We start from the raw sequence: 22,730 nt of genomic DNA on the forward strand, positions 1-22,730 counted from the left end.
CCATGAATACCTCATATTCAGCATTTCCAAATTCTAACCTATCATTTGCCCTCCTGCCAACCCTATCATGAAACATTCTCCTCCCCATATGTTCTTCTTCTCAGCAATTGACTCCATCATTTACCAACTCACTATTCAGAAATCTGAATATGGTCCTAATTTCTCTCTCTTACACACTTCCCACATGGAATTAATAATGAACTTGATTTGGTTTCTTGGTTCCCAACTCTTGTCCATTGTCTTATTTCCCCTGCTTCATTTCCAACTTAGATCAAGACTGCTTCTCACTTTCTCAAGAAATGCTAAGACCTCATGAATTTTCTGTGCAAGATATGCTATATCCACTTGCCAACAGATACTTATGAGAATTATTTTTCTAAATTATGTTGTGAGTCATATCAGTCCCTACTTGAAATATTTTGGTGCCTACCTATGGACTTACTAATTCAATTTGTTTTCTCTGCACAGCGTCTAGGACAGAGAGACCTTCATGTGCTTCACACTTCTCACCCACCCCTCAATCCTGGGCCAGCCTCCGGCTCAGCATTGCCCAGGCACTTTAGCTCCCTGAGGACTTGCTTGCCTCTGTCTTGTTTCCAAACAATAACTCCTGGGAACAAATTGGAAATTTCCTCCAGTGAATACATATTTTTAGAAGATTTATTGTTTATTTATTTGAAAGACAGAGCCACAGAGAGAGAGGAGAGCAAGAGAGATGTAAGTCTTCTATCCACTGGTTTACTCACCATAGGATTGCAACAGCTAAGGAAGAGACAAGACTAAAGCCAGAATCCAAGAACTCCATCTGGGTCTCCCACATGAGTAGTCCGGGCACAAATTCTGCCAGTCTTCTCTGCCTTACCAGGTGCATTAGCAGAGCAATTGGGAACTGAACAGGCACTCTGATATGGGATGCTCCTGTCATAGGCAGTGATTTAACTGGCTACACCATATATTGGTCCCCAGTGAATACATTTCATAAACAGCATATATTTTCAATCAGGCATATCTAGTTCAATTCCTAATGGATAACCTTGGTCAAGTTGCTTAAACTTTTATGGCCTTGTTTTTCTCACCTGTCAAATGAAGTTCCCTACTGTCTACCACTCAAAATTGCTATATGGGCTTACTTATAGCAATGCATGGTATTAGTGGACAGTATCTATGTATCATGGGTTGTTTTAAGCACTGCCAATATTCAATTGGTCTTTGCATCAACTTTATGAGTGTATTTTACAGATGAGAAAGTGAAGTTAAACTTGCACAAAGACACATTGCTAGTAAGTATGTGAGCTAAGATACAGTGAGATAATATCTGGAAAGTGCCTTGTATTGAGCAATCATGCAGTAAATGCTTCTCCTCTTTCCTGCTATGCACTGAACAGTCATCCATGTAATACAGGAGGCCCAGGAGCCTAAAGTATTACCTACTAAAGGCAGTGGAAACTGAAGTGTTTTCTCTACTTTGGTTTACCACAGATTACTTCCGAAGCTAGACGTGTGTGGGTTTTTCACACATGGAGGAAGCATTTCTCCCGAAAACTCCACAAGTTAAGCATTTCCCACAGTTTACAATTCTGATACTATTGATCTCAAAATAGCATCTGATTCCACAGCTTGAGGGCTCAGTCCTACCAGACTTCCCCCAACTTCAAATCGCCATCCCAGCTCCCAGGTTGTGACCCATGCCTCTGAGCTACTGTCTACAACTTAGTCCCCAGGCTCCTCTCCTTGGGATTGCACCTCACAGAACTCAGGCAGGCACTTAAGTCTGCCTGCTTATTGCAATGGCTGTTCCGCAAGATGCAGATGGAAGAGCAGCCTGAGCAAGGCAAGTCAGGGATAGTGTGAAGCTTCCCTGGGCTCTCTGGGGTTGTCTTCCAAGAACCTCCAATGCTCAACAACTCAAGGTGCTCTAAAATGTTCTTTTGGGTTTGTGTAGAGGCCTCATTACATATTATTGGTAAAATCTTGGAGTATTAGTTGTCAATTCAACCTTTAGCTCCTCTCTCATCCTCAGAAATTGGGGCATGACACTGAAGGTTCCAAACTTCCACTCACATGGTTGAGTGTTCTGGCAAGCAGCACCCCTCCTGATACTTCTCTAGAGTCCCCAACCTTATCAGTCATTTTTCAACCATACCGATAGATGCTGAATGTTTCCAGGAGTTTTAAAAACTATGTTCCTAAGAACTAGAAACAAAACTAAATGTGTGACAGAATTGTATCACCATTTATTGTGCTTTTATTGCTTGCCACATGTCATGCCCTACACTTTATAGATGTCTTCTTTGGCCTTCCCTACAGCTACTGAGCTTGAAGTATCATATTCATTCTACAGAGGCAGAAACTGAGTCTTATAGAGATTAAATAATCTACCCAAATGCTCCTGTCTCAGAGGAGGCAGAGCAAGGGTTTGCACCCAGATCTCCGATGCCAAAGTGTGGCCTCTTAACCACGACAGAACACATACAAAGGTGAAACATATTTGCTGGCTGCGGCGGAGGGGAGGGGATGTTTCTGGAAGTGGGAGGTAAGGGTTGGTGGGGATGAAGACTGAAAAAGACATAATGACTTTTTTAAGCAAAACTGCAGTCAGATATAGTGGCTGACAGGGACACAAAATGATAAAGCAGTGATCACACTTAAGTTCTGAGAAGGAATACATTTTGAGAAGGCAGCTAATGGTAGAGAAAATATGGTGGGCAAAGAAAAAGACTCTGAAGCTGCAATGGGAACAATACAGAGAAGTGGCCAGAGGTAAAACAAGTCTTTCATCCTACAGAGCCCTGTTGGCATGAGGTTTAATCATGAAGCAGGTAGGGGAAGAAATTTATGAATGGGATTGGGGCTATATTCCCAGTAGCATCAGTGCTGCCACCATCTCCGATTAAAAAGCAGGTTATGAGGTTGCACTGGGGACTTTCTCCATTTAAATCTGCCTTGTTGTTCTGAAAAGCAAATGAGCCAAACTGCAGCAGTATTTCTGAAGAGTAGGAGCTTCCTGGGTTAAGACGGCACTTTTAATATTTCAAACAGATTCCAACAACAGCATAAACAGTTGTTTTTAAGTGATGATGCAAACTGAGCTGCATGGTGCATGTGTCTTCCTGGAGCTCAGTTGTAGTGGGGTGGGCAGCTTATCATCAGGAGGAGACCTACAGACAGCGAAGGGCCAGGTTACTACACTCCCCCTCTCACTTTCTCTGAATATTGATTCAGCATCAAATCTCCAGAAAGAATGATCACGTATTCTCCTTTAAATGTAAGTTTCAGTAAGAACATAAGCATAGTTTGGGAAACAGTAGTTTCAATCTGCTGTGAAAGCTATCTCTCCAGCTTACTGCCTAGGCACAGAGAATTACCATAGATTCATAACTATGACTTGTTAAGAGGTACGTTTTCCAATAGAGGTGGGTTTTCTTTTCGTCTTCAAAGAATATGACCACACATGAAGAATGAGAATCTTTCAGACAGAAAATCTGCCTGAAGATAATTACTGGGCTGAGTAAATTAGATCAAAGCGAGGGCTCTGTATTGCTCTAGGACCTCTTTTTCAAAGCCTGGTTGAACTGCAAATAACACAAGGCCTTATTTTCCCCCATTTTTGTTATTTAAATAGTAAAGAGACAATTCCCATAAGTGTATGACAAAGGATAGGATTTTTAATATCCAACTGAAAAGAATCTGCATTCAGACTTTAAGGGAAAGCCAAGCAACATGTCTGTCTGCCATGCTACAGTCTCATTTCTGGGCATGAAAACTTTAACTTGCCTGGAGTGTAAGTTTTGTTTTGTTTTTCAACTACAATCAAATGTCTTTGTAAACCTCTTCATGTTTCATAGAGCTAGTTAGGCAGTTTCCCGTTACATGTGCCTTTGATGTGAGAATGAACATTTGACTGGAGTGGAAGCTGAGGTACTGCTTAATAGAGCTTCTGTATGTAGAGGTCACAGTTACCCCAGCTAATTCAAGACTAGAGAAAACACACTTCAATGTTCCATACCTAACCTGGATACAGTTGCTATAAGAAAAATATTTCTTCAAAAGTTTCAAAAGAGTGATGACATCAATGCCAAGAACATCAAAGAAGCTATTTGGTGCTTTCAGGGGCTTTGTCAAAGTAGTTTCTAAATGCTGCTTAACATTCCTCGGTAATGCAGTTAAAGATGAGCCTGAAATTGTAGGGACTTCTGAAAAAAGTCTGTTCATGCTGTCTGTCTCCAGGTGATCACATCCAGCCAGTTAACATGTGGCAGTCCTGGAGTGTCTAAACATGATTCACATGGAGGTTTTATTTTCAGAGTGTTGTGCACTGAGGGGAGAATTCATGGAGATAAAATCTCTGGGCCTTTGGTGGCTATGCCAGGTAGGGATTTGTAAAGACAATAGAATCCCTGTTGGAATTCTGCTGTCATGAAACAGCAGGTCTCAGTCTTGCTTCATAATGGTCTTCTTTCATAAAGGCTGTGGAATGGCTGGGTTGATGGTCACAAGTGGAAAGAGAAACCAGAGCAAGCGTTAGAGTTGGCCTTTCTTCAGCTCTCTGATTTTAATCAACCCAGAAAAATGTGCATTTACCTTCTGAAGATCCTAATTTGAATATAATCATAGGCTTCATTGCATCTTTGTTGTAGTTGGGAATTGTTTGCTGCAAGACAGAAACCCTCCTGAAATACCCTGAAAACTTAACGAAAAGGCAGAGGTAAATTTATGGAAGATCATTGGATGTTTCATTCTAGAAACATTATGGAATAACCCAAAGTACTAGAACCAGAGGTTTGAAAGCTTTGCAAACCTTTCTTTCCCTTCCTCTCTCCCACTTCCCTTACCTCTGTTTCATTGAAGTTTCCCATCCCAGCTTCTTGTGCATCATTTTTATTCTATCTCTATAGATTTGCTTTCTCTGTACATGCCTGAGAATGACTCCAATGCAGGCAAATCTTCATGGATCTCATTCCAGTGCTCACAGGTACTGCTTGAACAATCTTGCTTGAATTCCAGATTACCAGAAGGGTATTTAATAGGTTCACCTTGAATCAGACATCCACCGTGATTAAATCTATTGTGGAGAGAGAAATTAGTTATTCCAAATTAAGTACTCACCACAAACAAGTGTGGGGTCAGATTATCAAAATAGGTGGCTTACAAGAGAAAGACACTATGAGCAACACATTCACTTCAATCCTAGTTACATAGGGAATATAGCCATATGTTCAATATAGAAAAATTAGAAAACGTGGCTATATATGAGTAAAATTGAAAAGAGAAATCCTTCATCATCCCACTACCAGAAGTTGAGGAGCTCATAGTGTTTTTCTCCAGAAATTTTAACTTGCTTTCTACAATTCAATTGATCTCATATTTGTTTGAGTTGTACTAAGGATGGAATCCAGTGGTCAAAAGGCTCAAGAACTTCCTCCCTAGAGCTTAATGTATAACATGAGATTGATGTCCTAAAACAATTGAAAGCTGACTAATAAAAAAAAGTTTGGAAATGGTAGTGAGTAACATAAGGGAAATAATCAAGAGTTGAGGTTGAAAAACATGAATCTCATGGTCACAAAACATCTTTCCTAGGATCCCAGTAGAAGAGACTTAGTGAGGTAAAGCAGCTCATGGTGATAAATGCAGGAAGAGTTACAGGAAGCAAACCACATACGCAAAAAGACCTGAAACTGAAACCCAACCTTTGTGTTCTTACATTAAAAAGAAGCATTAGCTGAAGTTCACATGTTAGAAAGAGAGCTCCTTTTTTGCTATGTGGAGAACACGGTGGAACAGAGAAGAAAGATGTTGAGTCAGATTCACAGAGTATAGTGGATTCTCAGTTGCTCAGGGTGCTTAAAATAAAGGGACCCTGAAGATGAATAAAGAATGGGTCCTGACAGAAAGAGATTAGTAAGGATGGGGGCTGTTCACTCCTATTTAAGTTGAGTAAGTCCCTGGAGAGAGATCAAGCAATGCTATCATGAAGTCATGGTGGCTGTGTCATATACTGTTTTCAAAAGGGGAGCTCTTCAGTAGCCAGGTTGAAACCCCAGCAAAATAATAAACAGCCCTGGAATGACATAGGGCACTCTTCATGCCTTTGGGGTTTTACTGCTGTTCAAACTGACCAACATTTTGGAATGGGTCCAGTTCCTACCACCATGAGAATGGAAATTTCTTGGCACGTTAATGCTCTCTGTACCTCCCCCAACCCTTACAGCTCTGCCCTTATGCCAACCGTTGTACAGTTCGACAGAGCTAAGAATCAGTCTTGTGGTTTATAAAAAGGGTGTGGCTCGTAGCCACTGGCCGAGTAACATAGACACTCCATAAATTGACTCATCTGATGTTCTCAGACCACTGACTGCCCAATAAGTCAAATCATCAGTGAGTACTTTTTGGATTACAGTTGAGACGTGCTTGTGGGAGTGGATGAAAAGTACAAGGGATTGTCTGTCCCAGTGACTTCTGCAATCATACCAAAGTGAAAAATTCTCCGACCTAAATCAATGACTAAGAATAAATTAAGACAGCATGTGCTAAAATAATCTAAGCAGACAGGAGGAATAAGAGGGAAATAGACTGGACCTTGAAGTAGGCCCTTTAGAGAAAGCTTTCCAGACTGGGCCCTCCGAGCTAAGAAGGAGAGAGAAGCTACTTGATTAATGATACTTAATGCATTGTGCTTTCTGCTGAGGAGTACTTTTAGAGATTTCAAGAGAATTGCCAACATTTTAAACATAGCATTTACTTTGGATTCACTTCAGTATATTTTGGGCAAAAATATATGAGTCATGGCTAAAGTATTTCATGCACAAAGTGGCTAGGCTTTTCAAGCTTTTTTAGAGTATTATGTTTAATTCTTCTTCAGGGTCCATCTCTGAAAGGCCTCTGCAGGTTGTTGCCTTATAACTATTATAGCAGCTAGTCAGGAGGACTAAGTCAGCAGGGTCATCCTAGTTATCAATGAATGGATCTGCTATGATCTTACTTGATGTAGTAAGCAACATGGGAAAATAATTCTATATTTTAACTTTCCCCTGTTGTTGGGTCAGTTTTGCTTATATTGTCACTGGCAGAGTTTCAGAACATGATGATGAATGCTTGAGGTCTCCTTGCCTGTAAGTCGGTGAGAGCCTTTTGCTGGCTTTCCCAGGCAGAATTCCCACCTTCCACAAGTGTAATCACATGGATACTTCTGCAAAGTAATGGCCACTTTGGATTACTGCTTTTTACTTTGTTTCCAACCAACCAACCTAGTGAATTCCTTTTAGGTAATTCTAACATGCATTGAGAATGATTTTGTGTATTTATTTTTTATTCTTTTTTAAATTAATCAATGTTATGATACAGTTTCAAAGTTTTTGGGATTTTCTCCCTCCCTCCCCCCACTGATCTTCCCTATTTTATTAAAATGTTATAGTCCTTCAAAGACAGTAGTAAGTCCATCATTCTGCTATTTAAGTGTGTCCTGACATTGGAGAATGGCAGAACCCAGCATCCTGGTGTCAAGATATATTTAACGGTTTCATTGGGAGTCCATCTTTGATTTGGAAATAGAGGTGAACACTGCATTGTATCTTCACATCTTGATATGATAGTCTCTATTTTACAGTTCCTCTAGATAACTATTTGTACATATGTATTTATTTACATATGTATATAGATGTACATGTTGCATTTGCATGAAGGTTGCCTTATGTCAGAATGTATGATATTTGTCCTTTTGGAATTGGCTTATTTCACTAGACATAATCGTCTCTAGTTGGGACCATTTTGTTGCAACAGGTAGAATTTCATTCTTTTTTAATTATTGAATAGTATTCCATAGACTAGACCCAGCTGTCTCACTTCTGGGATTATATTCAAGGAAATGAAATCTGCATGTGAGAAAGGAATCTGTAAACCTGTATTAACAGCAGCACAACCTACAATAGCCAAGGCATGGAAACAACCCAGATGCCTGTCCAAAGAAACTGTGGTACATCTACTCTAAAGAATAATGTTTTAAGAACAACATTCTAGGCTTTTTCTGAGCTTTAACCCTGTGTTCCTTGTAACAATTATATAGCATTGTCACCCTCATCGAATTTATAGCTGGTGCCAAGCAGGAATCGGTTCAATATCTGAACGAACACATTTCAGTTGTACAAATGAGAAAAATCTCATTTCATTATCTGCATTTTGTCTTTTTCTAAAACATGCTTGGCACATAGGATCATCAGGAGGACAAACTAAGTCAGAAAAACTAAGGTTCAAGTTCTGCCCCGTTCCCTGAAAGGGAAACTGAAAGCTTTCCGTTTTCCCTGTGATTTTGCTCTGCTTGGAGCTTAGGCTGGTGCTGCTGGCTTGCACACTTGTTTCTAATCCCCATCAGAACCCCAAGAACAAAGGCACTGTTGTCTCTATTGTGCACATGAGGTAAGTGTCAAGTAAGGCTAAGGAAAAGGGAAGGGGGCATATGTAACAATTTTTTTAATATGGGAGATTGGAATTTAGTGTCTTTAAAAGGACAGTATGTTGACAGGTTTCCTTAATATAGAGTCTGAATTTGCAGTGCTCTTGGCTTCAATGCAAAATTCTGTCTTGTGTCTCATAGAGAATAGCTATTTTGTTGACTATATAGCCACATTTGTTAGAGTCCAAATCTCATGGAACAAAGCTATGTAACATGTTTCTCAAATCAATCTAAAATACCTTCCCTGACATCCTTCTACTAAAGCCAGCAACAAGAAAACCTCAAAAAGCAGCACACAGGGATGGTTGCTTGACCTAGCAGTTAGACCATCAATTACAATACCTACATACCATGTCAAAGTGCCTGAGTTTAAGTTCTGTCTGTGTTCTCAAGTCAATTTCTTGCTAATACAGACCCTGGGAGGCAGTAGGTGATGGCTCATGTAGTTGGGTTTCTGCAGCCATATGGAAGGTCTGGAGTGAGTTCCAGCTTTGATCCAGCCAGTTCCTTGGCTGTTGTGGTTATTTCGAAAGTGAACCAGCTCTGCCTGCTTCTGTGTTTTATTTTATCCCTTGCTCTTGTTCTCACTTTCACTGTCTCTCTGAACACACACACACACACATACACATACACACACTCACATATTTTTGTTAATGGAATGAATGAGTACAAATTCCTGAAACTAACACAAGAAACATCCCTGGCTCTTCTGCAATCCCAATATGTCTACCTAGATAAGGCATAGATTCAAGATGGGGCTTGGATATTGCAGCCCAACTCTAGAATCTCTCTAGGTGGATTAACACCACCTTGAGTCAATCACAAAGCTTCACACGCCCCTTCACTTTGATTCATGTAGAAAATGACAGATTTGCTCCCATGGTTCCAGTCCTCCAAGTTTCACATTCCCTTGACATGGGGGTTTAGAAGAAAATGTTCATTCAAGGAAAACTCTAGTAGGCCTGTCAAATTACATATACATTGGATATGAAATCTTTTCCCCAAGCCACAACCTTCTCCTTGCTGTTGTTTTACTGCTCAATTTTTATAACGACTGGATTCCCAAGTACTCAGACCAACAAACTTTTACTGAAAAACTTGCAATGTATGTAACACTATGATGTAGACTGATAGGAACTTAGGGAACCATGAGACATAAAGCCCAACCTCAAGACTTTATAATCTGATCCCACCTCGGCCTTTTGGTTAAGATCAAGTACAGAGTTTATAATCTGCTTGCAAAAATAATTGCTATAAGAGATATAAAATATTATCTAGCAATACAGGGAAGCTTGGGGCTCAACAGGGTCAAACAAAAAGTGGGGGCTTGCTGGCATTTTCTGCAACAGTCTGAAAATACCACAGAGAACCAAGGAGGAAATGCTCTCGCCTCCTACCACTGTGATGAGCGAGAATTTGCTATTCCAGGCTCACCAACATTTTTGAACCAAGTCAATAGTCCTGTCTTTTAAAAGTCTGGTCTCTTTCTAGTGTTATCTAACCTCAACCTTGTCTCCAAGCAGCCATTAGGTAAAATGGTCTCAGGCAAGTTTACAAGTGATGAGACCCAGCTATTCCCATGAGTGTCTAGACAGTGGCAAATTCCGTTCATGTGTTTGTGCCTAGTTGAGAGAAAGAGAGGGATCTACTTGTGGAGAAAAAATGTGACCTATGGACTGAATTGTTACCTTTGTGTGGCACATGCCCTGTTTCTAGGGCAATGCAGGAGACAAAGAATGCATTTAGTTTGTGAAACAGGATGGGGCCGGGGGAGGGGAAGAAATAGAAACCAGAGGATTGTGCAATAATGGTATTTTCAAATCTCTCCAGGAAGTTTATGTTTCCATTTCTTTGGAAGAATGCAGCATAGATGTTTAAAAGGGAGCAGTTTGCTAAGAGACCCCTGGACTAATTCAGCTGTGTTCTGGGTTCTCTTTGTTTGTAGGCATCCTTCATTCCTTCATGCCTAGCCCCTGGGGCAGGCAGGCAGGCTCTAAGCCTGTCTATACCTTCTCAAAGACCACGGCCACAAATATCACAGATGCCTTCAAGTAGGATAAGGAGAACAAGGACTACGGGGAAAGGAAAACGTTCTTTTTGGTTTCAGCAAACCAGAGTAGGGGTTCCTGTGTCATAGACACATCAAATGAGGATTTGCTATGTTTAAAATCCTTTCCAGAAGAAACCCCTTCCTTAAATGGCTAGGTAAAAGGTAGTATTAAATGCATAGGCTCACAAATGATACACAGAAATTTTGGGGTGCAGATTTGTTATGCAAAAATAAAACATCCTTCAAATGTATAGGTAGGGCAAAAATGTAAATATTGGGATGGATTGCAAATTTGAAAACTTTGTATCTTACCAGTAGCTTAATCATCAGCAAATTTTCTCTTATGCCAGGGTTGGGTTCAAAACTACCTCTGGGTACTTAGTAAATCTTTCTGCTTGACAGAGTGACTATGTTTCTTCCCTCAGGGTTGACGTCCTTAGTCTTCTCCATCAACCTCCTACCAGTTCGTCATTGTTCTCTTCCTGCCCTCCATCCCTAAGAGTCCTTGTGCCGGCTCTGTATTTGCTGTGTGTCTTCATCCTGTTGTCCTTTCATCTGGTGTATCTATGACCATTGTATCCAAAACAGTGTCATTATGTAAAAAGATGAAGGCTAGAGAGGAAGCAAGCAGAGTGGTTAGTGTTTACGAGTCAAGACCTTAGAATCAGACAGGTTTTTATTGGTGTCTTGTTCCATATTGTCACTCTATAATCTTTCTTTTTTAAAGATTTATATAATTGTGCTTGAAAGACAGAGCCACAGAGACAGAAAGAGAGACAGAGAGGTCTTCCATCTACTGGCTTACTCCCCAAATGGCCATTGCTGAGCTGAACCAAAGCTAAGAGACAGGAGCTTCTTCTGGATTTCCCACATGGATGTAGGGTCCTTAGAACTTTATCCAGCCTCTGCTGCTTTCTGAAATTTGGTAGCAGAGAGCCAAGTCAGAAGTAGAGCAACCAGGATGTGAGCCAGTGAGCATAGGAGTTATTGACACCACAGGGATAGGCTTTGCTTGCTGTGCCACCACAGTGGCCCCATGACTTTGTAATCTTAATGCCAGAAGTTTTCATTTCTTCACTTGCAAAATAGGGATAAGAAAGCATGCTTCACAGAGCTGTGAGAAGATTAAATGATGCTTCTCATGACACAATGCCTCTGTGAGATAACTATTGAATGCATAGTAGCTATGAGAGTCAAGCCTTTGCCGGGTATCCAGCACTTTTGTGTTTAGGATCTCTTCTTCCTGGAAAACATGTTTTAAGTTGTATTTTGGACTTTGCTACCAAAATCCAATTGAAGTCATATATCAAAGCAGTTCTTTAGTGTAGACTTACTTCTTTCTTCCCTTTTAAAATAAACGAATACACTGTATAGACCCCTGAGAAGTTTGTGGACCCTAGCATTTTGTCTACAATACAGAGTATAATGGGTAAGTCAACCTGAGGAGCGAGATCTGAGGCGAAGATTCCTCTCTGCCTTTCAATGTTATTCCTTGCTTTCTGAAAGTTATTGGCCACTCTGCCTCGCAGAACACATATTGGCCTTATACTTCTTCCTTGCCCCAGCTACCCAAATGGTACATGCTGTGGAGATCTAAGTTCAACTAATCCTGTCCCCATACTTCTTAGGGTACATCATGTCTTCAACCACCTGCTGATTGAGTAAGTCTGATTAAGTCTCTTCCCTTGGGGCTCTTATCTTGTTTTTGGTAAACTGGCACCGAGTTTTCTGACAAACCATTTCTCATGGAGGTATGAATGACTGTTCCTCCTCTAATGTTTCTAGTGCATTTTCATGTTTATAAAAAGCTTTAGAAGACTCCATGCCATAATTCAATGATGGTAGAATTTAAGTCCAATGAGGAAATACTTCAAGGCAGAAATTTGAGAATCATTTATATTGCATTGTGCATGAATCTTGGTGGCCACTGCATCTGTTTATTTAATGTGCCTTGGTGTTTTAAGTATGATTAGAGACCTCTAGGAAGCATGAAACTGCCTATCTTCAAAATTTCCTTTGTAAAATATCATGTTTGATGAATTTCAAAAAGGGTTTCTTTTTAATGTTTATTTATTTCAAACAGACCATCAGATGGCTCACTTCCCAAATGCCTGCATTAGTCAGGACTGGTCCAGGTGAAAGCCAGGAGCAGAAACTGGAGTTCCTGAGTCTTCCACATGAGTAGCAGGGACCCATTTAGATCTACTAGCAGGACACATTCAGGACACACTAGCAGGAAGTTAGATCAGAAGTGGAGCAGTTGGGCCTTTAATTGACACTCCCTTGCCCACAATGCCCAGTCTTTAAGACATCTCTTTGATCCTAATGGAATCACACATCGAGTTTGTTCTATCCCACACCACTCTTCCAGTTCTGTTGTCTGATGACTTTATGCTATACACAGATCTGAAAACAAACCTGATGACCTTAGTACCAGTTCATTCTGATTTCATGTGGGAAAAGGATCTCAAAGGGAATATATTTATCAAGAAGAGAATCATATAACCAGAGAAGATAAATACATTGCCCAAGTGGTAAGGCAAGGTAATGGCAGGATCAGGACTAGATCCTAGGCTTTTGGAGTAAACAGATGGGGATGCCGTTTAACTCCCAGAGCCACTTACATTTACTACAGAGCTCAGACTCTGCACTGGGAATGACTGGTTTTATTCCTGGTTTCTTTGCCTTTGTGTGTGACTTTGAGGAGGTACTGTCGAAACCTGCTTCCTCATCTGAAAAATGAGAAGGCAGATTCTTAATCTGTAGCAAAATGCCTGGCATAGAAGTTCCTATTAAATGATTTTGTTATTATAAAAATTATTATTATTATTCCTATATATATTTATTTTTTATTTTTTTATTATTTATTATTTTTAATTCATTAATTACATTGTATTATGTGACACAGTTTCATAGGTACTTGGATTCTCCCCACCCCTCCCCTAACCCTCCCACCATGGTGGATTCCTCCACCTTGTTGCATAACCACAGCTCAAGTTCAGTTGAGATTCCCCCATTGCAAGCATATACCAAACATAGAGTCCAGCATCTTATTGTCCAGTCAAGTTCAACGGCTTCTTAGGTATACCCTCTCTGGTCTGAAGACAGAGCCAGCAGAGTATCATCCCAGTCAATTGAAAGCTCCAACATACCATCAGCAAAAATTTACATCATTATGGAATTAATTGACATAGTAATGAGTAACCAATATGTTAAAGATAAATGCGAGTTCCTAGCCACCTTCTGTGACCACCTCACTTACATTTCAATTTTAGTTTATACACAACATATAACAAACCTAACATAACATGTTATACATAACATCATATCATCTTAAATTAAGGCAAACATGTGGTATTTAACCTTTTGGGATTGGCTCATTTCCCTTAGCATTATGGTTTCCAGTTTGGCCCATTTGGCCACAAAGAACTGCATTTTGTGTTTTTTAATAGCTGAGTAGTATTCCATGGAGTAGATGAACCATAGCTTTCTTATCCAATCCTCTGTTGATGGGCATTTTGATTGCTTCCATGTTTTTGCAATTACTGATTGTGCTGCTATGAACATAGGAGTGCATGTTGGTTTCTCATAAAACAATTGTTCTGGATATATTCCTAGGAGTGCTATTGCCGGATCATACGGTATGTTGAATTTGAGTTGTTTGAATATTTTCCATACTGATTTCCATAGAGGCTGTACCAGCCTGCAGCCCCACCAGCAGTGGAGTAGGGTTCCCTTTTCCCCGCAACCTCGCCAAAAACATTCTTCATGGAACTGGAAACAATGATCCAAAGGTTCATCTGGAAACACAAAAAACCACGGATAGCTAGAACCATCCTGAAGAACAGGAAATTAGCAGGGGGAATCACAGTTCCGGACCTCTGGACATACTATAGGGCAGTGGTTATCAAAACAGCGTGGTACTGGCACAAAGATAGAGAGGAAGATCAATGGAACAGAATAGAAACACAAGAAGGGAACCCACACAGATACAGCCAAATAATCTTTGACAAAAAGACAAATGACAATCCAGGCAAATGGGAAGGTCTGTTCAATAAATGCTGTTGGGACAACTGGTTAATAGCCTGCAGAAACAAAAAGATAGATCCACATCTCTCACCATACACTAAGATCAGATCTAAATGGATAACAGATCTAAACCTATATTTCTTTTATATATATTCCAGTTGTATACCCATAACTGTCCTAATTCTACTACTACTTACTGGCCTATACAAAGCCTAGTGCTGGTCTCCAAAAGTGTACACTACAGTGGACGGGCATGTCCAGATGCACATGGGGGATACAGCACTTCACTGGAAACTGCAGAGGACATCTAGTACCGTAGCAGAGGGTGGAGGGCAGAACATTTTGGACAGCTTTCCCAGCCAAGCTTTGCAAACAAGTGTCTGGGCAAATGCAGGCTCTAAGGTGGATTATGTCAGTCACTATGTCAGAACCTTGGAACAATGAAATCAAGAGCATCTCAGAACCACCAAAACCGCTTGAGCAGTACCCTCTAAGCATGCTCCACATTGGAGACTCTGGGATGACATCGGGTGGCCATCCTCCATCCCTGGGTACAGATATAGTTAGGATGCTGGTTGCAAGTTCTCCTCTTATCTTTCCCCTTCCCCCCAGGTACAAAATAAAAAGAAAAAGAAAATTGGAGCCATTGGTCTCGTACATCGTCACCTATTCCTTGACCCTTCCCACCCTAAGCAGTGGTCTGCATAGGCATGCACTCTTCTCAACTATGCAATCATCATCAAAAATAAAGTTTTTGAAAAATAAAAAAAGTGTGAACTGTCCAGGCAGTGACCAGAGCAGTAGGAGAGAATCTGGCAGAACAGGTTCTTTTTAAAGTGGTGGAAAATAAATCAAGGGCAATAACCCAAACCTGGAAAAAGAATACAGTCCTTTGTTTGTTCTTACTAGTCGTGAAAGAACCTTAAAAATGCAGTTTACACTAAAATAAATCAGAGGGAACTTGTCTCACTCTCTGTGCCCTTTCTGACCTCATGAGTACAGGCAGTGGCAGCATGGAGTTCCTACTGCCTGGAGTAGCAATGGCCATCAGTGTTCTGTAGTAAATCACTAGACAAGATTAGGAGTCAGTGAATCAAGTAGAAATAGCAGAGACAGAAGCAGGAGACGCCTCATGTACAGGTACAAAGGATGTCATGTCTTGCTACAAATTGCTCATGTGAATGTCTCAGCAAACTTGGTTAGATGTCTTGGTTAAAAGTAACAGGAGTGGCATTCATATCAGCTCAAGCAAAAAGAAGGAATCCCTTATAAAAATGTTAGAGTAGGGCCCAGCGGCGTGGCCTAGCGGCTAAAGTCCTCGCCTTGAAAGCCCCGGGATCCCATATGGGCGCCGGTTCTAGTCCCGGCAGCTCCACTTCCCATCCAGCTCCCTACTTGTGGCCTGGGAAAGCAGTTGAGGACGGCCCAATGCTTTGGACACTGCACCCGCGTGGGAGACCTGGAAGAGGTTCCTGGTTCCTGGCATCAGATCGGCACGTATCGGCCCGTTGCTGCTCACTTGGGGAGTGAATCATCGGATGGAGGATCTTCCTCTCTGTCTCTCCTCCTCTCTCTGTATATCTGACTTTGTAATAAAAATAAATCTTTAAAAAAAAATATGTTAGAGTATCAAAAGGAAACCAAGAGGTGCAGAACTGACCTGGGATTGGAGTGAAGCTTCCAGATGCTATCAAAACATATGTGCACACCTCTGCATCATTCTGTCTGTACACAGACCAACTTCCTTTATGCCTCTGAAAAGTAGCTTGCAAGTTTTGTGAATCACTAGATAGCTATCCCAAAGAGAGTCTGATCCACTCTCTCCAAGTCCAAAATTCTCATGGAAAGAATCTGACGCCTTTTTCTGATTACCATCAGCAACAGTTAGCATTTAAAAGTTGTTATACCAATATGGCATGTCCATCATAGCTGTATACGTCTGGTGAGGCAGCAAAATTACAGGTAAGGGTTGATTGATGCAGGCCCTGTTAATTTCCAAGATAGCAAATATGTTATTCACATTGGATCCTCTCCAGGTCTCAGTTTCCTTGTCTAGATAATATGTGTAATAATAATAAAACATATCTAATGGGATTGTTTAAGAGATTAAGGAAAATAAAGTCAACCTATTTAAAGTCCTTGCACATTTATTATGTACTTAGATATATTTAGACATTTTCATTCTATTTTCTCAACTAGGCTACTTAAAAATCTTTCTGGAGGGAGAGGGAATGGTGATAAGAAAGGAGATTTGATAAAATTTTTACCTGGAAAGTATCCTGCCTCAAATATTATACAGTTATCCTGAGCAAATGTTAAATAGTTTGAGTCAGAAGACCAACAATGAATGTTTCATGTTTCGTATTAACTTATTAGCATGCCTGTATAACCCCAAACCTTTCTCTGTAATTTTTAAGCTTCATAAAGTACAGTCTGAATGCTGGGTTAGTGAATGAAATATTTCTGTATTCATGAAGTATAAACGTGTTGCAGTTGAGAGATGTGTTCCTCTTGCAGAATAAGTAAACAATATATTTTTTTATAAACCCCATTTTATTGCATTGTTATTACAACAGGCATGTGCTCAGCTTTGGCATGCATTATCTCATTTTTCTTATAAGTTAAGTGCTTTGTACCCACTTTCCTGATTAGGAAACAGAGGCTCAGATAAGTACAATGCTGAGACCACATACTACTCTGTGGCAGAATTAAAATTTGAGATTGACGAGATTGACTTCGTTTGTTTCTGAAGCAGGCATCTTTACATTGGTGTGGAAGCTTCCCTCAGTGCCTTCACTTTGATTATGAGACAGGCAAACAGGTTGGAAATCTCCAGGAAAGCATGAGTTTAGAGTACCTATCTGATAAATGATAATCTTATGGTTTCTGTGTGAACACAGAACATCGCTCCAAGAACACGAAAGTAAATAATGAAATCATAGGAAGAAAAATAAATAGAATAACAGGCAACCTCCCTGAACATGAGAACTGTTTCAGCCAACTTAGAGAACAGAAGAGATGCATAGGGTGAAAAAGAAACTGTAGAGTCTCTCCTAACTTTAAACTTGTGAGTTTTTCAAATCTTGTTGAAATTAGTGGACATCCGGATCACCTATATCTGCATAAGGTTGTGTATTTGTGCATGTGGAATATTTTGGCCTGCTCCATAAGAAAGTAATGCTTTAGTGATTAATTTTAGGAGTTAAGAATAACTCCTCAAGATATTTAAAGATTTCTTGATTCATTGACTTATGTTCTGATCATTGGAACTTCTGTGATCTTTCACCTACTTGATCTGTTCTTCCAGAAACATTTTATTTTGCTCTTGTGCTGCTGTGAGTTTCATTATAACCCATACTGTGCTTCATTTGCGTTTTCCTTGTTTGCCTCAGCATGTTTGTTAACAGAAGAAACATTTAATATTGTATTTGTTTTTATTTGAATAATAACTAGGTGAGTATCTCATGTTTCTCTTTCTATTCTACTTTTGTATTTTAGCTCCAGGGTTCCTTGAAAAGAAAACACGGAGTTAACCTGTCTCCTGCCAACAGCAAGAGGCCCAATGGCTTTGTTGACAACTCATTCCTTGATATCAAAAGAATTCGTGTGGAGGAGAACTTATCTGCAGGACAAGGTGGACTCCAAGTAAATAATGGACAAAATCAGATCATGGCGGGGACCTTGCCAATGAGCCAGGCAACCCTGAGAAAGACCAACACTCTGCCGTCCCATTCACATTCTCCTGGCAACAGCATGTTTAACATGGGCTTAAAGGAAGTGAAGAAGGAGCCAGGAGAGACTGTGTCTTGCAGCAAGCACATGGATGGCCAAATGACCCAGGAGAATGTTTTTCCAAACAGATTTGGAGAAGACTCCGGAGAGCAACTGATGGACCCTGAACTGCAGGAACTGTTCAATGAACTTACCAACATCTCTGTGCCTCCTATGAGCGACCTTGAACTGGAGAACATGATCAATGCCACCATCAAGCAGGATGACCCGTTTAACATTGACTTGGGTCAGCAAAGCCAGAGGAGCACTCCCAGGCCTTCCTTGCCCATAGAGAAGATAGTGATCAAAAGTGAATACTCACCTGGCAGCCTGACTCAGGGTCCCTCAGGCTCTCCTCAGCTGAGGCCCCCATCAGCTGGGCCTACATTTTCTATGGCTAATTCTGCTCTTTCCACATCATCTCCAATCCCTTCAGCCCCTCAGAATCAGGTTCAGTCTCAGACAGCCTCAGGAGCAAGCCGGGCACTGTCAGGTTGGCAGGAAGTATCCCATGCCCAGCAGCTCAAACAGATAGCTGCCAATCGTCAGCAGCATGCCCGGATGCAGCAGCAGCACCAGCAGCAGCACCCACCTACCAACTGGTCCACCTTGCCCTCCACCACTGGACCATCCCCAGGTCCATTTGGGCAGGAGAAAATTCCGAGCCCTTCTTTTGTTCAGCAACCGTTCAGCCCACAGAGCTCACCCATGCCTGGGGTTGGCAGCAGCAACCAGTCAAAAGTAATGGCTAACTACATGTACAAAACCAGCTCTTCAGCCCAAAGTGGGCCTCTAGATGTGCTCATGCAGCAGAAGCCTCAGGATCTCAGTCGAAGCTTTATTAACAACCCCCATCCAGCCATGGAGCCCCGTCATGGCAACACCAAGCCTTTGTTCCATTTTAACTCAGATCAAGCCAACCAGCAGATGCCTTCTGTTTTGCCTACCCAGAATAAGCCTTCTCTCCTACACTACACCCAGCAGCAGCAGCAGCAGCAGCAACAGCAACAACAGCCACAGCAACAGCAGAGCTCGCTTTCTGCTCAACCACAGCAAAACTCAGTGCCAGCTCAGCAGCAGCAAAGCTCTATGTCAGCTCAACAGCAACAACAACAGCAACAGCAACAGCAGCAGCAGCAGCCACCATCCCAGCCCACCCAGCCTTTGTCAACCCAGCCTTTACTAAGGTCACCCTTGCCAGTTCAGCAAAAGATCCTACTTCAGAAAATTCAGAATCAGCCCATCACAGGACTGGGGTATCAAGTCACCCAGCAACACAGACAGGTAAGAGCTCTTCTCCTAACCAAAGAATTCAGAGATCATTTAACTTGATCATCGTGCTTTGGGAATTGGGTATCACTATGTTTGTGTTGCAGCAGGATCAAGACCAAAGGCAGTAGTTGCCTGGATGCATCCTTGTGAAGATCCTTATGAAATCTAGTTCACTTGGTGATTCCAAAGGGGAAGGTTGATATTTTCTTTAGAGCATTACTGTTGTTGGGATCTATAATGTTCAAAGGTTTTTGTTTACTGAAAGAGTCACATTACTAAACCAAGGCTATTACATTGTAACTCATGTGTTTAGTGTTGTGTACACATGTCAAGTGGGCTTTGATATGCATGATCTTCTTTCACCCAACCACTCAGTCATTAAGTCAATCCATACTTCCTACTATATGCAAGATGCTCATGATTATGCTCAGTATTGGAATAAGGTGATAGAGCGTTAAATAACTCATCTGTCCATGCACAAACCATTGCAATGTCTATATGATCAACCCATCATGACAGATCTGCCCTAACTCCATGGTCCAGCTGTAGAATGCATATTATCCCTACTTAGGATGTGCTCTCTGTCTGAAAGTTCAATCTGGAGATGGAGACAAACTTTTCAGCAACTAGTATTTTAATAGCAGATGGAAAGAGTAATAGCAAGCACAGAGGTTGGGTGTTTTTCTCAGCAGGGGAAATCAGGGAAGGCTTATGAAAAGAACTGCATGAATTATAGTGTTAAAAGGTGAAATCATTGCACTAGAAAGGGGAAAGACCTGTGGTTGCCCTAAGTCCTTCGGTGAAGATAAAACCAAGGTTTACGAGCAATACAAATATGAACAGAACAAAACAATCAGCCTGTACCCTCAGGGTGCACCCTGGTCAGTAGGCCTAAAACCCTGAGGGATTTGAAAAAGGAAAATCTTCCTGTTAGAAAGAAAGGCAGTTTGAGTAATGCTGTGTGCATGTAATTTAATATGTCTGCTTTATCTGTCTTAACACAAAGATGGTATATCAGCCCATGACATGTCAAAACAGTATGTCAGGACAGTACTCGTTAGTTGGTGCAAAGTTTAATTCCAATAACATTCCTAGAACAGTTTTCATGGCTACTTTCCAAAACTGAATGCCATGACCACCACAGACTGTGTCCAAGCTAACCTTTGCCCTAGATGTGGGCCGAGAGAAAACTAGACTCAACAAGGATTCTAAGGCTGCGAACCAAGTAAAGCTTTCAGCTGTTAACCCACTCTCAGGGATTATTTTTTTTTTTTTTTTGTAGATTATGGAGAATTGACTTGGAATGGAGTCATGTATTTTTTAACATGAGCATTCTTGGAATCATTTAAGAACAAATTATGGAATCACATTCTAATGCAATAGGTGGGCATTTTGTATTAGATGACTGTAGGTTCCAATTCTTGCTCTAACATTCCAGGCTGTGTAACCTCAAGCAACTCACTGAATTACTCCCAGGTTTGCAAAAATGAGGATGGAATAATTCTCAGTCAAGAGTTTAAAATTAATTGACTATTACAATTATTTTAGAAAGAATAATAAAGTGATTATTATCATCACAGAAACAGCGATAAGTGATCCAAGTATTGTTCTTATTTCTAAAATTTTTGTTTATTTTCATCTTACTTGGAAGCCAGAGGACAGAGAGAAAGGGTAGCAAGGAGAGACCTTCCAAGCATTGGTTCACTCCTCAGATGCTCACAGTGGCCAGGCTGCAGCCAGCCAGTCACATCTCCGACATGGGAGGTAATGGACCCAAGATCTCGAGTCATCACCTCTGCCTTCCAGGAGCCCATTTGCAGGAAGTGGATCAGATCAGTGCAGTTGAAGGTCACCCAAACAGCAACAGAACTTTTATGCCAAATGCCTTTCCCAAAACTATTGTTTTTAAGCAAACACTTCCATTATATAGGAGAAACACTGTAATTATTCCAAAATTCTAACATGAGCAATGTTAGGGAAGTAAAAGACAACTAGTTCTTTTTTTATTATTATTATTTTTAATTCATTAATTACACTGTATTATGTAACACAGTTTCTTTTTTTTTTTCTTTCGACTAACAATTTCTTTATTCTGGAAAAGCAAATGAAAGTCATATTCATATAAACACTGACTGACATTACAAAGTACAGGGAAAGGAGAAGACAAACCCGCTACAAATCCTGCTAATACTGTCTCACTCAACAAGATCAGCTGCTGCTTTGTCTCTTATTCGATCACTTATAGAATCAACCACAAATAAAATCTTCTCTGGAAGATTCACTGCTCCTCTGAGATGGCAGGGAAAAGGAACCGGAAGTTGGGATAGGAGGTTTTATTCTTTTGGCAGATCCTCTCAGTCATTATAGATATTGCTGCACTGTTAATAAAAAATATATGCTTCTCTGTAAAGCATTAAAAAAAAAATTCCAAGGATGAGATGGCTAAGGTCTCAGCTCAAGTATCTGCAAATACACGTGAACGGTGTCCATGCCCTGACCCTCTGTGTTATTTCTTCGTTGTTTTCCGGATAAGTGCCATTCTCTGCTTGTGGGCTTCTGTGGTGCAGGCTTTCTTGTAGGGTCGGATTTCCTCGGAGCCAAACCCTGGGATCCACATGTTCCACTGGCGTTCTCTTCCACATCTTCATCCAACTGCTCATTAGGATCCACTTCTCTTACTAAGTCTTGTAATTTCTTCTTCGTCAATACCTGATTGTTCTCAGGGCTGAGACGACCTCCTGACCCAGGGGTGCCTGGAATCTTTACCACTGTGGTGCTATTGGCCATGGAGCCCTGTGGAGGGGTGCTGGCTGGCTCCGGTTTTATGGAGGAGAAATTGGAGAGGTTGATTAGGGCTGAGGGGCCAAACTGGTTCATAATCTGCCGAGCTTTGGACTTCAGCTCATAGAGCTTATCGAGGTCTTGTTTCTTTTTGGAGCTGTGAGGACCAAGGCCAAGCAAAGGCAGCAGCGTTCTAGCTCCCCATGATATGCGGAGACTGCCCCCGTGAAGCGTTCCTCTCAGCAGCCGGTCCGACTGCGCGGCTGTAACACAGTTTCATAGGTACTTGGATTCTCCCCTCCCCTCCCCTAACCCTCCCACCATGGTGGATTCCTCCATCTTGTTGCATAACCACAGTTCAAGTTCAGTTGAGATTCC

At 41.1% G+C, this 22,730-nt stretch overlaps 1 protein-coding gene and 1 pseudogene across 1 annotated transcript in view; one reads left to right on the top strand and one right to left on the bottom strand.

Moving 5' to 3' along the window:
* The window catches only part of MAML2 (mastermind like transcriptional coactivator 2), a 349,689-nt gene that overhangs the window by 220,769 nt on the left and 106,190 nt on the right, over positions 1 to 22,730 (top strand). Inside the window, exon 2 of the mRNA XM_058663997.1 lies at positions 18,027 to 19,583. Within this exon, the coding sequence (XP_058519980.1) occupies positions 18,027 to 19,583 (1,557 nt within the window). The remainder of the gene's footprint in view (positions 1 to 18,026; positions 19,584 to 22,730) is intronic.
* On the bottom strand, positions 21,890 to 22,610 carry LOC131480232 (transcription initiation factor TFIID subunit 12-like; annotated as a pseudogene).

Source organism: Ochotona princeps, chromosome 4 (genome assembly GCF_030435755.1).
Source record: "Ochotona princeps isolate mOchPri1 chromosome 4, mOchPri1.hap1, whole genome shotgun sequence".
Lineage (NCBI taxonomy): Eukaryota > Metazoa > Chordata > Mammalia > Lagomorpha > Ochotonidae > Ochotona > Ochotona princeps.